This window comes from Loxodonta africana, chromosome 21, assembly GCF_030014295.1.
Source record: "Loxodonta africana isolate mLoxAfr1 chromosome 21, mLoxAfr1.hap2, whole genome shotgun sequence".
Classification (NCBI taxonomy): Eukaryota; Metazoa; Chordata; class Mammalia; order Proboscidea; family Elephantidae; genus Loxodonta; species Loxodonta africana.
This window is the reverse complement of record NC_087362.1, coordinates 48,274,527-48,293,094: the sequence shown is the minus strand read 5'-3', so window position 1 is coordinate 48,293,094 and position 18,568 is coordinate 48,274,527. Positions and strand designations below refer to the sequence as shown.

The window sequence follows — 18,568 nt, the reverse complement described above, 5'->3', positions numbered from 1 at the left end:
GCCAACTTGCCTTTTTTTTTTTTTTTTAAGTAAACAAAGTTCCCTGGCAGACACTCTTAACTTGTCCAGGGCAGCCTTCTGCCATACTTAAGTGTACAAAATGCTGGGCATGTTTAGGCAAAGAGAATAATTTTTACTACTGAACTTCAGCCGGTTTTATTGGCTTCGAAACCGTTTAATATGAAGACTGCGTATGTCTGAAATGGAGGGACAGCCGGGTCATTTGGATTGTGGAAGAATTACACATTAAAACCAGCAGTGTTAATAAGCTTTATTAAAGAGGAATAATTATTTTAAGGAGAATGATTACTGTCTTGACACTCCTAAGAAAAGTCTCTTGCAGTACTTTTTTAGCTGGCTGTCATTTGCTTAACTATTAGAACTATCAGTATGTTCTCTGTGTGTGTGTGTGTGTGTGTATGCCCTTATTACTGCCCAGACTAGAGGTTAAGAGGATGGGTTTGGATCAGACTGCCTTGCTTACTAAAAAATGACACTTGGTGTAGAATATGTGAAAAACGAAAACACAAGGAAAATATTAAACTACCCATAATCCTATGACCCAGAAATAACCACTATATGTCTGTATAAAAGCATATACAGAGATGTGTTTGTGTATACTTTTTTTTGTTTTTGGTATTGTACTATACGTTTTGCTTTTACCCTTCTTCAGGTTTTTGGTGGTGGTGTTTAACATTGTCCGTCCAGTCCAAATATCTTGTTTCTTCAGTTACTCTGTAATAAAAGCAGTTATATTTCCCAAAGTAAATCAAAAGAATTGTTCATAAGAATATTGAAATGTGAAAAAAAAATGTGAAAGATAGCAAATGTTTGGTATAAAATGTTCACAACTTTATTGCTTTTTCCCCCACCTCCAGTTGCTGGTCATACTGGGTTTTCCCCATCATAGGAGCTATTCTCTTAGGTTTCCTGTATCGTTACTACACATCAGAAGGCAAATCCTCCTGAGGAGATCTTGTTGAAGTCTGGAAAGCACATCCACTTGGGAGTGAAAACCAGAGACTTGCTTTGGGGGCTGCAGAATTGCCCTCTTCTCGAATCCTGCCAATTGTGTTCTTCCCTGTTGGAGTCAAGACTGCTGGCCAGACGTCCACCTCAGACCTGGGACCACTGTCTTTCATCTCTCAGAGCCTTAAATAATCCCAGAGCAGCTGCTCACTTTTCTGTGTCCTTGCCATGTTTCCTTCCTTCACTGCTTCCTGCAAGTACCTTTACATTGAAAAACTTTTTGTTAATAATTGTAATTCATATATTACGGTTACATTGCCCTTTAGTAAGAATGCCTGCTTTCCAATATTTTAAATGTATATTAGACATTCTTAGAGGAGCAGCAAACTCTGGTTTTGAAAGTTTTCTTTTTCCATTTTGCTTTTAAGTAATTTTTTTTTTAATTCTGATTTAATTCTATTTTTTGTGTTACTCGTCTAAAAGATTTAATTCATGAAGTGTGTACCTACTGCTGAAAACACAACTGCCAGATGATCTTGTTTCTTGTTTGTATTTGTTAAAACCAAACCACACTATCTAGTTACCTAATCTGTGCTCCCCCGAAGCTAGTGTAGCAGGTGGCTTTTCCCAGTGCCTAAGTCTAGCCCCTGTTTTTCCCAAATGGTGAGGGACTAAACTGTGCTTCCCTTTTATTTCTTGGGGGTGGGGAGAGATAGGGGAAAAGGGGGGATGAATTGGGATGATAGGGCCTGGTGAATTCATAATAATCTTTCTTTTGAAAAATTTTGAAAAATACCACTTTAGGACAGCAGTTTGGTAAAAGCACCAAAGACTTCAGCCTTCACTTCAATTTGGCTAACCATCCCTTTGTTTCCCCTAGCCATCTTTTATTGATAAATATAAATTCATAATTATGTCTGTAGAGTTTTACCAGGGATTTTTGCTGCTTTTTTGTTTATTGATGAGTAAACTTTAGATTATGCATTTTACAAAATTAAAACTACACATTGATTGAAGGTGCAGTATTTGATCTTCTGTTTTTCCCAGTGAAATACCTTGTGTAATAAAATGGCATTTGAAAGCAGGAGATCATAAGAAAATGTTTTTCATTTATTTGTATTTTAACTCTGTGGCTGCAACTTTTGGTTTTGTTCTTTTGTACCATTGAGAATAAAAATCTGGTAGGTTTTTTCTTGGGTGTGTGTTTCATTGAAGGATAGTTTATTTGAGTTCTGTTACTGGTTTTTCTTGGTTCAGGGATTTCTCTGGCCTATTTTACTCCCTGTTTTCCCTGTGGAAGCACCTGAGGAGACAGCCTACTGGCTGTTCCCTGTCAACTGTGGTGATTTTTCTCCCCATACTTTGAGGATTAGCTGTCTGCCTCTCAGCCATTGTCATATCCAGCAGGGAGCAGCTTGGTTCAAAGAAGGACCATGGGCCCTGCTCAGTACCTCCTCCCCGCTTCTAATTTGCCAAGGACCTGACGAGACAGGAAACTGCCCAGCAAACCAGTGTCTGCCTATGCAAACTATTTAAGAAAAAGTTCAACCAAGGTCTTGTATCCTGTGATTTAGCAGCTGAATGAATTCAGAATTCATCAAAATAATATTAACCTTGTACTTTGCATACTTGGATATGACATTTTGGAGTAATTTTAGAGGATTTCTCATTGCCTTTTATATACAGGGATGTGGGTATAGTCAAACTTTTATCTTTAGAAAAATTTTTGTATTATAAGATGCCACTTCAAGACAATTTATTGGTTAAAAAATTGGTTATTATGTAACAAAAGTGGTGGGACAGTTGATGCGCCTCTATTTGAAGGCAATGAAGGATTTCCTTGAACAGGAATATAGAATTGTTATAATAATTAAGTTGCATGCTTACGTGGGGTCACATTGTGGTAGAGGTAAAGAAAATAAAAGTATTGAGGAGAGTTAGAAAAGGGAGCTTTCAAGCCAAAACTAAGCCAGAAGATAACTTGGATCAACTGTAAAAATGTTTTGTCAGTTTTTTATTGGTTGTCTTTTCCTGTTTATATCCAGACTTGTTTTTAATCAGAGCCAGAGAGAGAAATTTTCGGACTTTGTCTCTACCATCCCTGAAACGCATCCAATATCCAAGGTTTCTTTTAAACTAATGTGATGTCACTTTGCATTATAAAAACCACTTTTGGGTCCATTTACTATTATTCTGCTGCCTGCATAAACAGCCTGGTGAAAAGTAGAGCTTGTGTGAGAATTCGCAGAGATTTTTCTAAACAGTAAGATAATATAGTATGTTAGCCAAATTCATCAAAAAATAAGAAGTAGACTTGAGTTCTCAGACAGTCTCGACATTGGTAGGTCATGACAACCCCTCCAGAGAGCCAGTGGAACCAGTCTCTGTTGGCTGACAGTCCCCCCTGGAGCTGGTCTCTGGAGAGTTTGGTTGTTTATTCCTGAGGAATACTAGCTGCTGCACACTGTACTGTATATATAATGGTTGGAAAACAGAAAAAGAGGAGGTGATGGGAAACTTGTGCTACCAAAATAGAGGGTGTTAGTGCCAGTTCTTCAAAATCTCCTAGCCCATGTCTCGTAGGAATTGGTTTTGGTTTTCAAATGACTTCTCCATTTGTAAAGACAAAGTGGTGAGGACAAAGTTTGTATTGTGCTTAGCTCTCATGTGACTGCTGAACCAGAAACAATCCATCGGAACCTATAATTTGAGCCCGCTAAGTTCTTTTAGCAATTGTCATAAATGTATGTGTTGGGAAACAGGAATATTGTTAAGTTTATGTTCATTTAGTTCCCAATGTGGGGCAGTGAAAAATGCTTTATTTACAGACCAGCTCTGTCATTACGTATGGCATCTCATGCTTAAAATCTCAAGTGATATCTATCTTGTTAAATTCCATTTTAGGAGATTGAAAAGCAGGACATTAATGTTCATTACCTCCTACCCCAGGAGAAGTGGATTCAGACATGTCTTGTCTCAACAAGAAATTGCATTTTTTTTTTTTTTCTTTTAACCATCTCGTTCTGCTGCCAAATATCACAGAAGTAATGGAGAGTTTAGTCACATTTGGCTGCTGTGTTCTGAAAGAGCTAGGCTTGGAATTTGTGGGGGTGAACTAGGAGGAAGGTTCCAAAGAAGCAGAGAGGCATTTGTCGGGTTGCCTGCTCTGTATACTAGCATCTTATTCATGAGTTTTAGTAGTTGCTCTTTTCCCACACCTGTCTCCTAGATTTGCTATTTGGACAAAACATTATTACGACCATTTATCTTCCTTTCTTTTTACTTCACCCTTGACTGTGAACTAGTAATATTAACATTGCTTATGTGTATTCAATAATGAGTTTGTTTACCTATTTTATTTCAGCATATTTTGAACAAAGATCTTTGTCTCTTTCTGTTGGAATGTGCCACACAGTGAATGTTTGTTAGAATTATACACAATAAAGATACTGTTTCCCTTTTCTTGCCCTGATTGCAGTTATTTTTAAAAGAAAAATTGTTTTTTAAGTAGAAGGGTTGGCTGTGTAATCCTCAGGTGTCCTGGAAGGAAAGAATTTGAGAAGCAAGAAGGTCGCCTGTATCTGTTCTAGTATTGTGTCCAGTGTAACTTGATGGGGTGTTCCATGGTTGGTTCTTCACGATTCTGGCTACTACTTTGCTTGAAGTGAGTTGCTCACTTGATAATTGTGAAATGCAAAAATCAAGAATTTTCTGTCTTAATGCACTGAAGTGGAAACCAGGTAGATGAGTTTCTGTTTTTACTGAAACTGTCTGGTAAAGAGAAGCCAAACCAAGGTAATAATGTTTTGTTATCTGCAATGCCAGTTTTCAAATGATTGTTTTTCTTGGAAGTAACTAAGCTGTTGGGGAAAATTAAACACTGAGATTGGGGTTCTAGTGACTGCATTAATAAAACAAAGAAAATATATCATTTTTATAATTACCTACAAAACATACTGATAGCCTCCTGACATTACTGATGAGATATTGTTTATGAGGGCTTGGTTATTTGACTCTCACGTGAATCGAGGATTACTAACAGGAACAGATAGCACTATTTTTACCAGCATCTGAATCTTCTGTTTACTCTTCGATGCTGTTAAGAATTCACTGTCACAGCAACTCTTCCTGATGCTGAGTATGCGGTAGATGCTTGACACGTCCTGGCTGATATGAAAACCTGAGAAGATTGTGATTCCAATTATGTAAATTTAAGGTAAGAAATACCCACCCAATCTACTAAATTGCTGGTAATTGATGGTGTAAACCTGATGTTAATTAGCTAAATAGGTAACTCTGCTATGTATTTCAAGGCCCACTCAGCTTAATTGCATATATCACATTTTAAAGACTTAATTATTTTATGAAGCATTAAGGGTTCTTTTTCAGATGAAACGTGAGCGTGCAGTTAATACTGTCTGAGATCATTTATGTGACACCTACTGTGCATCATGCAGTGCCTTCGGTAGTTTACGAGCATTTCTGTCCTTACAGTATCCTCACAGGGCAGATTGGGGTATCCACATTTTACAGATGCCTGAGAGAGCCACCTGACTTGCCTGAGATCACACAGCTGCTGTAAGGGGAACCAGGGTTTAAACCTAAGTTCATCCCTAAAATTCTCAATGTTCATCATCAGTGGTTCTCATAGAAACATTAAGCTCTATTACAAAAATAAGTAATATGGCTGGTGTATCTGTTATTAATTTTCAAATATATATAGATGTTCTGTCTATGATTAATAAAACCAAATCAATAATATGTAGAGTCATTTTCTTAACTAGTAGATACTGAAAAACAGCTTCTGTTTTAGGGGTCTCTGAAAGTCTAGGCTGTTGGCAGTGAATTGTATTGCTTCAGCAGAAACAGCTGTGAAATGACCCCTCCCATCCCTTGCAAAACACAGATTCTTGAAGCTAGTTAATGAGAATTTAGTTTAGACTATGTTGTCAGAAACAATTTTGATTAAAAGAAAAGCCTATAGAGGATAGGAGGCATAGGGTTGTCAGCAGTAGAATTCTTGCCTTTCATGCGGGAGACCCAGGTTTGATTCCCAGGCAGTGCACCTTGTGGATGGCCACCACCCATCTGGCAGTGGTGGCTTTCGTGTTGCTATGATGCTGAATAGGTTTCAGCAGAGTGTCCAGACTAAGATGAACTAGGAAGAAAGGCTGGGTGATCTACTTCAGAAAATCAGCCAAAGAAAACCCTATGGATTATAATGGCCTGATTTGCAACCAATCATGAGGATGGCCCAAGACCAGGCAGGCTTTTCATTTCATTGTTCATGGGGTCGCCATGAGTTGGGGCCAAACTTGATGGTAGCTAACAGCATAAAGACGTAAAGGATAGTGAGTTGAGGAGTAGTGATGAAATCGTTAAGCAGCACAGATGAGAAATCCTTGCATAACTTCACTTATCCCATCACTTAGTCTAGGATCCTGAATAAAATTTCATCTGAAGAAATGATATGTAAATGTATTGTTTTTAATGACGCCAGAGAAGTTGTTAATTGCATGACTTGCCCCTAGCTTCTTCTGAACTGATGTGCACAAATCATGTGGAAATCTGAGAAATGGAAATCTTATACTTCACGCAAGTAACATAAGATTTGGAAACTCCTTTCCAGCTTTTGAAATTGTTATGCCATGAAAAGATGATTCAAATTCGTTGGAGAAAGCACAACATAATGAAAATACAAATACGCTGTTTGTTACAAGTATAACAAATAGCATTTTTGATCCACCAGTGCCAGTCTCAAAGCAGTTTCCTATTGTTTGTGCTCTCCTGGTCCTAATATCTGCAACCAAAACACTGGTGGTAACTTTAGAATCACAAGACCTGGAAAGAGAGCAGGGGGGAAAAAACCCCCACAAACGCTTGAATTGCATTGTTCTTTAAAAATCTTCTCTTTTGGGATCTTTTTTCCAGTTTTCCTCACCTATATTTTTTAGGAATGGAGGTGACGTTACCTAACAGAACAACAGAATGATGTCCACAATAAAAATGAATCTTTTCACAAACCTGCCCACTCTGACTTAATTACCCAAGAAATCAAATGAGGAACAGATAGAGGTAGAGGTTGGGAGAGCCTAAACCAAGAACAGCACAGGAAAACTGAGCTTTCCAAGACTCCCAATATGACTCCCTTTTTCTTTTTTATTTCCTTTATTTCATTTTGGATTTTCCCCTAACTCCCATCCTAACCCCTGCACTGCCCATCTTGAACTACTTTTTTCTTACTTTTTATTCTATAAATAACAAGGTTACAACCTCAGCCATACTTCTCTTGATTTTTAAGTATTAAACGCAGTATTTTAAGTATTACGATACAGAAATATACGCAATAGTCTGTCCTAAAAGACATTTGGGAGAAATCTGATTTGTTTATAATCTGGACCATCCCTGGAATGTTTCTAAATTGAAAAAACATACTATTAAACTTTGAAATGGTGGTATCTAGTTGATCATTACAGTCACTCATTTTCTCTAAATCATTATAGCTTGGGTGTAAAATAAGTTGCAACTGATTTCCCACGTACAAACATGGCTTGGCATACAGGGAAAAACATTTCCTTGGACCAGGGTTTGTTAGGAGTAAGTGAAGTAGCCATGAAATAACGATCTCACTTTTTTTTTTTAGTTGTAAATATACACATAACAGTATTTGTCATTTTCAACATTTTTTACATGTAAAGTTTAGTGACATTACCTTTTTTTTTTTTTTTTCAAATAATGGACCCTTGTAAAAAACATACTCAGGAAAATAACGTGAAGGGGTTGCTTAGTTGGCAAAAAAAAGTATAATGTGCTTTGTTTGCATAAAAATACGGTAATTATTTTCATCATGTTGTGCAACTATCACCACTCTTCATTTCCAAATTTTTCCATTACCTATAAGAAACTAAGTGCCCCTGAGAAATGGCTTCCATTTCCCTCCTCCCTCCCACCCCTGATAACCACTAATAAACTTTGGTCTCTATATCTTTGCCTATTCTAGATATTTCATATAAGTGGGATCATAATTTGTCCTTTTGTGACTAACTGGTTTCACTTAGTGTTTTCAAGGTTCCTCTGTGGAATAGTGTATATGAATACTTCATTTCTGTTTATGGTTGAGTAATACTTATGTGTATACCACATTTTCTTTATCCATGCATCTGCTGTTGAACATTCCAATGGTTTCCACATTTTGGCTAGTGCTGCAATGAATATTGTTGTAGAAGTGTCTGCATCCCTGCTATCAGTTATTTTGGGTATATACCTAGAAGTGAAATTGTTGGGTCATATGGTAATTCTATGTTTAACTCTTTGAGGGACCATCAAACAATTTTCCACACCAGCAGTGGATGAGGGTTCCAATTTCTCCACATGCTCCCCAAAACTTATTTTTCATTTTTCTGATTATAGGAATTCTAGTGGGAGTGAAATAGTATACCATTGTGGTTTTTGATTTGCTTTAGTCCACGATGACTAATGACGTTGAGCATCTTTTCATGTGCTTATTGGCCATTTGTGTATCTTATTTGGTGAAATGTCTATTCGAGTCCTTTGCCCTGTTTTTTTTTTTTTAATTGGGTTATTTGTTGCTAAGTTGTAGGAGTTCTACATATATTCTGGAAACTAAGCCCTTATCCAATATATGTTGTCATCATTAGGTGCCGTCAAATCAGTTCCTACTCGTAGCCACCCTGTGTACAAGAGAAAGAAATACTGCTTGGTCCTGCATCATCCTCACAATCGTTGTTATGTTTGAGCCCATTATTGCAGCCACTGCAATTGAGTGTCTTCCTTTTTTTCACTAATCCTTTTCGAAACATGATGTCCTTCTCCAGAGACTGGTCCCTCCAGATAACATTTCCAAAATACGTAAGATGAAGTCTCACCATCCTCACTCTAAGGAAAATTCTGACTGTAGTTCTTCCAAGACAGATAGGTTTGTTCTTCCGGAAATCTATGGTATATTTATTATTCTTCTCCAACACCATAATTCAAAGGTGTCAATTCTTCGGTGTTCCTTAGTCACTGTCCAGCTTTCAAATGCATATGAAGTGATTGAAAATACCATGGATTGGGACAAGCACACCTTGTCTCAAAGTGACACTTTAAAGAGGTCTTTTGCAGCGGATTTGCTCAGTGCAATACATCATTTGATTTCTTGACTCCTGCTTCCATGGGCGTTGATTGTGGATCCAAGTAAGATGAAATCTTTCACAACTTCAGTCTTTTCTCCATTTATCATGATGTTTATTGGTCCAGTTCTGAGGATTTTTGTTTTCTTTAAGTTGCGATGCAATCCATACTGAAGGCTGTAGTCTTTGGATCTCCATCAGTAATTGCTTCAAGTTGTCATTGTTTTCAGCGAGCAAGGTTGTGTCATCTCCATATCACAGATCATTAATGAGTCATCAATCCTGATAACACCTTCTTCCTCTAGTCCACCTTATCAAATTATTTGCTCAGCATACAGATTACAGATTGAATTAAGTATGGTGAAAGGATACAACCCTGATGCACACCTTTCCTGACTTTAAGCCACACAGTATCTCCTTGTTCCATTTGAACGATTCCTCTTGGTCTATGTACAGGTTCTTCATGAGCACAATTAAGTGTTCTGGAATTTCCATTCTTTGCAATGTTGTCCATAATTTGTTATGTTACACACAGTCGAACGCCTTTGCATAGTTGATAAAACACAGGTAAACATCTTTCTGGTATCCTCTGCTTTCAGCCAAGATCCATCAACAATGGTTATCCCTTGTATCATGTCCTCTGAATCCAGCTTGAATTTCTGGCTTTTCTCAATATACCGCTGCAACCGTTTTTAAATTAGCTTCAGCAAAATTGTACATGTGTGTGAGCCCTGGTGGCACAATGGTTAAATGCTGGGCTGCTAACCAAAAGGTCAGCAGTTCGAATCTACCAGCTGCTCCTTGGAAACTCTATGGGGCAGTTCTATCTGTCATATAGGGTTGCTATGAAGTTGAAATTGACAGTGAGTTTTTTTGGGTGATGTTAATGATATTGTTTGATAATTTCTACCTTCTTTTAGATCACCTTTCTTTGTAATGAACACAAATATGGATTTCTTTCAGTTGGTTGGCCGGGTAGCTGTCTTCCAAATTTCTTGGAATAGACTAGTGAGCACTTCCAGCATCGTATCCGTGTGTTGAAACATCTCAATTGTATTCTGTCAATTCCTGGAGCCTTGTTTTGCATCAATGCCTTCAGTGTACCTTGGACTTCTTCCTTCAATACCATTGGTTCTTGATCGAATGCTACCTGCCGAAATGGTTGAACATTGACCAATTCTTTTTGGTACAGTGACTCTGTGTATTCCTTCTATCTTCTTTTGATGCTTCCTGCATTGTTCAATATTTTGCCCATAGAATCCCTCAAAATTGCAACTCCAGACTTGAATTTTTTCTTCAGTTCTTTCAGCTTGAGAAATGCCAAGTGTGTTTTTCCCTTTTGATTTTCCAACTGCAGGTCTTTGCACATATCATTATAATACATTACTTTGTCTTCTTGAGCCTCCCTTTGAAATCTTTGGTTCAGCTCTTTTACTTCATCATTCCTTCCATTCACTTTAGCTACTCAGTGTTCAAGAGCAAGCTTCAGAGCCTCTTCTGACATCCATTTTGATTTTTTCTCTTTCCTGTCTTTTTAATGACCTTTTGCTTTCTTCATATATGATGTCGTTCTACAACTCATCTAGTCTTCAGTCATTAGCATTCAATGTGTCAAATCTATTCTTGAGATGGTCTCTAAGGTCGTTCTTGGCTCTTGTGGACTTGTTTTAATTTTTTTCAGCTTTAACTTTAACTTGCGTATACACAATTGATTGTTCTGCAGTCGGCCCCCTGACCTTGTTCTCACTGATGTTATTGAGCTTCTACATTGTCTCTTTCCACAAATGTGGTCAATTTGATTCCTGTGTATTCCATTGGACGAGGTACATGTGTATAGTCACCTTTTGTTGAAAAAGTATTTGCAACGAGTAAGTCGTTGGTCTTGGAAATTTCTATCATGCAGGCTCCAGCGTTGTTTCTATCACCAAGGCTTTATTTTCCAATTACCTATCCATTTTCTATGTTTCTAACTTTCGTATCTCAATCACCAGTAATTATCAATGCATCTTGATTGCATGTTGGGTCAATTTCAGACTGTAGAAGTTGATAAAAGTCTTAAATTTCTTCACCTTTGGCCTTAGTGGTTGGAGTATAAATCTGAATAATAAGCTTATTAACTGGTCTTCCTTGTTGGTGTATGGATGTTATCCTATCACTGACCACTTTGTACTTCAGGACATCTTGAAATGTTCTTTTTGACAATGAATGTGATGCCGTTCCTCTTCAGTTTGTCATTCCTGGCATAGTAGACTGTATGATTGTCTGATTCAAAATGGCTGATACCAGTCCATTTTAGCTCAGTAATGCTTATGATATTGATGTTTATGCATTCCATATCATTTTGAATGTACTTTGTGTATTTCACATTTTTTTATTATTAATGGATGTTTGCAGCTGTTTCTTCTCATTTTGAGTCGTGCCACATCAGCAAATGAAGGTCCCAAAAGCTTGACTCCATCCACGTCATTAACGTCAACTCTACTTTTTTTTTTTTTTTCTACTTTGATGAGGCAGCTCCTCCCTAGTCATGTTTTGAGTACCTTCCAATCTGAGGGGCTCATCTTCCTGCACTAAATCAGACAATGTTCTGCTATTCATAAGGTTTTAACTTCCAGTGTTGCATGTGTTTGTTGAAACATCTCAATTGGTATTCTGTCAATTCCTGAAGCCTTGTTTTGTGCCTGTGCCTTCAGTGCAGCGTGGGCTTCTTCCTTCAGAACCATCAGTTCTTGATCATACGCTGCTACCTCCTGAAATGGTTGAGTGTCAACCAATTTTTTCAGCAATAGACCACCAGGTCCTTCTTCCTAGTCTGTGCTACCAGTGGCATAGCTTCCAACATCACAGCAACACACACATCACCACAATAAAACAAATTGTCAGACAAGTGGGGATTTGATATATATTTCCCAAAAATTTCTCCCAATCTGTAGATTGTCTCTTCACTTTGTTGGTAAAGTCCTTTGATGAACAAAAGTAATTTTGATGAAGTCCAATTTGTCTATTTTGTCTTTTGTTGCTCATACTTTGTGTCATGTCTGAGAAAACTATACCCTGAAGCGTTGCCCCTGTGTTTTCTTCATAGTAAGCTAGTGAAGTTCTATTAGAACATCTCTATGTGCCTGTGTTTAATACTAAATTCTGCCTCTGGACCTTTAATGTATATAAGTCAGTAAATTTACTTTTTTTTCTTAAGCTAGTTCAAGTTGGCTTCCTGAGACACACACATCCTGATTACTATGATCTTTTCGACTCAATTGACTTTATAATGCCTATATTGGTAATGTCTTTGTGGGGATATTGTCTCTCCAAGTGTGTCTAAGGTCTCATAGGGCAAAAACTTTTTTTTTTTTATCCCGTACCAGGTCTAGATATCTTTGGAAAGAAGAGTTATTTCTCACTTGCACACACACAGTAAGCTCATTTATTGTTGTCATGGAGTAAGTTACAGACCTGCTTAAGCTAATTTAGATAAAAAGGGAAATTACTTGTTATGAATCAGTGACATCTGATGGAACACAAGGGTGGGAAGCACAGCTGGATCTTACGAAAGACTGTTGTTGTTAGGTGCCATCGAGTCAATTCTGACTCAGCAACCCTATAGGACAGAGTAGAACTGCCCCATTGGCTTGCCAAGGGGTGACTGGTGGATTTGAACTGCTGACCTTTTGCTTAGCAGCCCAGGTCTTATCCATTGCACTGCTAGACCAAGGAATCAGAAAACCAGTAGGAATTAAGGTGGCTCCATTAGTTTCCCATTTAAATACCTAATGGAAGTTAATTCCTAGAAGCAAAAAAATGTAATTGGCCAGATACTTTAGGAGTGTCTACTCCTGGTCCCATCAAGGTGACAGGGACTCATTCCATGCTTGAATAGAAGGGGAATCATAGGGAAGGCAGTCACCCAGGGTGAATATAACCACATTCCTGGTGTGTGTGTTTATTTAGCAGTGTCTTCGTTAATTAACTAAAAGCCCTCTGGAGGAAGGATCTTCAGCATTCCTCAAGGTGTCCTGCATTATGCTGGGTCATAGGAAGGGCTAAGTAAAGGCCTGTTACTGAAATGTGTGGTTTATCATGCTTTGCCTGAACACAGAGGTAAATTTGTTAACTACCTAGAACTCCCAGGTAGAATTTTGAGATGAATTCCAATGTTGCCCACATAAGGCACTAACAACCAAAACCCTATCCACTCTTGGATACCCACAAGCCAATCCTGTTTTCACTGTAAATAGTTTAAGCTGCCAGTATTTGTTGGTTTCGCAGAAATATTTTTAATACACTTCATTTTTTAGAACAGTTTTAGATTTACAGGAAAATTATGAAAAAATACAGGGAGTTTCCATAAACCCAGTACCCCGTTTCTCCTGTTATTAGCATCTTATGTTAGTAGGGTACATTTGTTATAATTAATGAACCAATATTGATGCATTATTATTAATTAAAGCCAATACATTATTTAGATTTCCTTTTTAGTTTTTATCTAATGTCTTTTTTTCTGCCCCAGGATCCTATCCAGGATACCATGTTATATGCAGTTGTCATGTCTCCTTAAGCTCCTCTTGACTATGGCAGTTTCTCAAATTTCCTTGTTTTTGATGACCTGACAGTTTTGAGGAGTACTGGTACGTATTTTGTTAAATGACCCTCTACTGGGATTTTTCTGATGTTCTCATAACTAGACTGAGGTTATGGGTTTTGGTGAGGGACACCACAGAAGTAAAATGCCATTTTGATCACATCATTTCAAGTGTATATACTGTCAGCATGATTTATGACTGTTGATATTGACCTTGATCACCAAGCTGAAGTATATTCCACTATAAAGTTACTCTTTGGAAGGAACTTTCCATGGTGTTCCATACTGTACTATTTGGAAGGAAGTTACTATGCACAGTCTACCTTGAGGAGTGGGAAGTTATGCTCCATCTTCTTGAGGGTGGAGTATCTACATGAATTATTTAAATTCTGCATGGGAGATTCACTTCATAAAATTTTATACTTGATTGATTTTTGATATAATAGTAAGGAGTTTCTGGTTGAACAAGCTTATTTATATAACTGCTTTCTTCCATAACCCACAGAATGATGAAGGTATAAAGGAATAAAGATATATAAATCCACAAAGACAAAGTAAATGAGAATAGACCTTCAAGAAATTTTTAGAAAATGAATGTGAAAGGCTAATAATTTTAAGACTGTAGAAAACAAATTTAAATGTCTATAGGAGGAAAGCCAACAAGAATGAAATCAGTTCACACCACAGAACCCCAGAAAACTTGGAACGGAATCACCATTTACCTCTGAGGGTAGAGGTTGTGTTATTGTTGTTAGCTGCCATTGAGTCACTTCTGACTCATGGTGACCCGTGGAAATCCCCTTGGAATATTTTAAAAAATACCAATATCTGGCCCTGCCACAGATCAATTAAAACAGAATTTCTGTTTTAGGTGAATCTGATGCACAGTGAGGGTTGAAAACCACTGTCCTAAAAGCTTCCAAGAAGAAAAAAACAGGTCATGTACAAAGAATCAGAAAACAGATGAATATTAAAACCTCTCAACAGCCCCACTGTAAGCCAGTAGACAGTGGAACGATGCCTTCTGAAGGAAAATGTCTTATAACCTAGAATTTTATAGTCAAACTACAAATCAAGCTTAAGGGTAGAATGAAGTCATTTTCAGGCATGGTAAGTATCAATAAATTTCCTCCTATGTATCCTTTCTTAGTAAGCCAGCCAGGGTTGCAAAAATGAGGAAGTAAAAAAAAAAGAGGGACTAAATTGAGAAAGAGGAAGACATATGGATAGGCTCAGGAAAGAGAGGAAAGGTGAAGCAAATTTCCATGATAATGAATGGTCAAAAGGAGAGAAGGTACGGGCTGAGCAAAGCTAGTTCCTTTTTCCAAAACTCACCAATCAGATAACTCATTTCTCCAATGAGGGGGAGGGGGGAAGCAAGGGGTGGGGGAGGCCAAAAGCCCTTAGCCCACCAGAGAAGCCCTCCACACGGGAGTTCCAGGAGTGGGAAAGGACTGTTCTCTCCTAACAGGAGACCTGTAGCACTTTTTAACTGACATATATAGTGCTTCTTAGGTGCTTTACATATTTTAAATCATTTGTTCCTATTGATAATCCTATGATGAGAAAAGTACTGTTATCCCTGCTTTATAGAGAAACTGAGTCATAGAAAAATTATGTAATTTGCCTGATGTCACAAAACAAGTAGTGGAGTCAGAGCCTACACCCGGGCTGTATGGCTCTAGCACTTCTGCTTTTAACCATATGATGCTACCTCGTTTGTGTTAAGTGCTTTATTACAGTAAAAACTGCAAAAGCTAGGACCTGTGTAAGGGAACTTGTCAGAGAAAGAAAACAAATTATTTTCCACTAAAACGAGCAATAGAAAAGTGGTACAACTGTACCCTGTCAGAGGCTGGTGAGACCTGGAAAAACAAGGCAGTCCCATCGAGTTCCAGCTCTCACAGGTTTCGCTGCATATCCGTTATCATACATTTAACACCCAACCAACCTGATGAGGTGGATACCATTATTATCCCCATTTTGGAGGGTGTCCCCACATATAATGAGAACTAGGTCTGTGACTCCACAGAGATATCAATAATATTGTGTTTCCTACTTCTACCATTCTCTTTCTTAACTCTTATACCCTTGTGAGTGCTGTTCCATTAGCCAAAATATCTAACATCCACATCCATCCCACTCCCACCACCAAATGGGTTGTCATGAGTTCAGATTCCAGTTGATTGGTCTGGGTAGCCTGGAGCACTGTGCTAAGTCTGAGCTCAGTGGGAAGGGGAGCCGCGTTGGCATTCATCAGGAACGCCTGCCACAGGCATGAAGAGAGTGACAGCAGATGTGCAGCATGTTTGCCATCTTGGCCTAGCTGAATCATACCTAGTCTCAAAGTCCAACCCACGTCTCACTCTTTCCATGAATCCTCAAATTACTCAAACTCACTTTAACTGAATTATTCTTTCTCTAAGCCCCTGTCATACTCATGGCCATTGTCACTCCTTGACACCTGACTAGTTCATGTGTTAGTCTCTCCAACTAGACTGGAGTTTCTTTGAGGGCAGGGATCGTGCTCCTCCACTGTACCCAGTGCAATGCCCAATATATATATTAGATGCTCATAATACGTTTGATTGGTTGGTTGAGGTAGTTAAAGCCAAACAATAGAGAAGAACATGGCCTCTGCTAGACTGGTAGAAAAGAACATTTCTCTTAAAATCTTCAAAACCTTGGTTTGACCTTTATAGAGCAAATTAATGAGGCGTCTTTATAACATTTAGGGTTCTCATTAGAAGAACCTTAACGTATTGGGTCTCGATATCAGGAAATATTGAGCTCTTTTTAAAAAGGACTAGCCTTGGCCAAAATGCATAGGGAAATAGTATTGGGTTATAAATTAAAGAAACATTCTTGGTTGACATAGAATGAAGAGTAAAATGTACATGACTCATGTTATTCTTGAGAATTGGAATTCTAACGAGAATAAACATTAAACTTTCAGGAGATATTGAATGGATATCATAATGTTGGATATCATAAAATGATTGATGATCACAGGAAATGTTTTTAGTTTAGTAACAAGCAAATTTTCTGAAACTTGGGAAGGCTTGGGCTCATTGGGATCAAGTCTGTTATTCATGTACCCTCTCGTATTAGAATTGTATGTATTAGATATTGTAATATTTTATAATATTTATACATAGTAGCAAGTAAAATGTTAGATACATTTGTGAGAAAAATATTTCCTCAGGAATGTTAGTTTTGTATGAATACTTTTCTGAAGGATATGCTGATGGATTTATCACTTTCCAATTGGAATTGCCCTTGTATTCATCCTTTCTTGTTGGCTCTGAGGATAGTACCAATTATGTATTTATCTGCTGTGAATGATTACTTAAAGACTTTTTGAAACCTATAGTACTATTGTTCTATTATCAGTGGACGTATGCATTTTACCATTTATCATAAGAATATTATTATTGTATCTACCATGATTATGATTGTTTTTCACTGATGAGTATAGCTTTTCCACCCAGATCTTCTTTGATGATAGATTCCTCCAACAGGTATTCATCCAGTGTTCTAATGGTATGTGACTGGGAGCGGGGAGTGCCGGAGGAGGTGGGACAGATATGGTCTCCCCACCCCATATTAGCAATGGGGTACAATTTGGCCCAGTTCCCCTGGGAGGGCTTTACCCACCCCAGGAGGTGCCAGTCCCCTCTGCAGAAGGGCCACCTCAGATAATGTGAGTCTATAATCCGACCCTGGTGTCTGAACGCATTTAAGGTCTTTACCAACAGAGATGAGGTAAAAGAGGTCAAGAAAAAGAAAGAAGACTAGGACTTGAAGAAACAGGCCGATCTACTGGCTATCTGGAGGAAGGATCATCTGGAGGAAGACAAGGAGACCAAGTTACATCGGGCAGAAGTTCCTTCTTGAGATAGCTGTGATCCAAAAGTTGAAGGACCTCCTGTTACAGCCTAAGTGGACTGGACCCTTCACTGCACTGCTCAGCACTGACAGTCATAAAGCTTGCGGTAGTCAAACCGTGGAGCCATCATTCCATGTCAAGCCCTGCCCGGCCTACAGTGACAAAAGGAGTGAAAAGGCCAACCTATTGATGGCCTGAACTTAAGACTTTCTAGGGTTAAAAAGTAAAAATGTTTTTAACGTTAACTTGGACGAGACTATTAGGGGCCAGAGAGACTTTTGCCCAGGGAATCTTTCTCCCTGAGATAAGTGTCTCCCAACCCCTTGTTAAAAGATAAAAATTTTTAGATCTATATTGCTAGAGAAGTGTTAAACATTACTGATTTCTGTCTGCCCTGTCTGGACAGAGGGTTGCATGCCTAACTCAACCCTCAAGTCCTGTCTCACTGAGGTTTGTACTCCCCTAGAGGCGATGAGAAATTTCACCATTTTTAAACACAAACAGCGAACTACAATATGCTGATACTTATAGCTGGGGGCCTGTTACAAGATTCATAAAGGATTTGATTTTCTTGACTAACCTCTTGACTGCCAGATTTTACCTAGCTGAAAACCTTATTTATTAATGGAATTAGATTGGCTGTTAAAGGCCTGTTAATCTGTTACCGTCTCCAATTTATGCTTATATGTGAGATTACATTCTCTGTCCAATAGATGTCTCAAACATGTCTCAGGCAGAAGGCCGATCCTGTCGCCTGAAACACTGATCTATAAATAGGTTGAAACTTAGGATAAGTGAATATGGTCACCCAAGTTTCAAAGGGGGTAATATGTGACCCCAATGCCCCCCAGCATGTTTCCTCCTTTTTCAAAATGGGCAACTGAGCACTTAACATAACTAAGGCCATGGTAAACCTATAAGTTGTTCTTCCTCTTTCTGCCTCCTTTGCATACCTTTGTTAATGACTTTGTTTTCACCAAATGTTAATGACTTTATTCT

The 18,568-nt window shown here is 38.2% G+C and overlaps 1 protein-coding gene across 1 annotated transcript in view; it reads left to right on the top strand.

Moving 5' to 3' along the window:
• Window positions 1–2,502, top strand: part of LOC100662406 (cytochrome b5 type B) — a 39,168-nt gene extending 36,666 nt beyond the window's left edge. Inside the window, exon 5 of the mRNA XM_003417051.4 lies at window positions 879–2,502. Coding sequence (XP_003417099.1) covers window positions 879–969 — 91 coding nt within the window. The 3' untranslated portion in view covers window positions 970–2,502. The remainder of the gene's footprint in view (window positions 1–878) is intronic.
• Window positions 2,503–18,568: the final 16,066 nt, after the last annotated feature.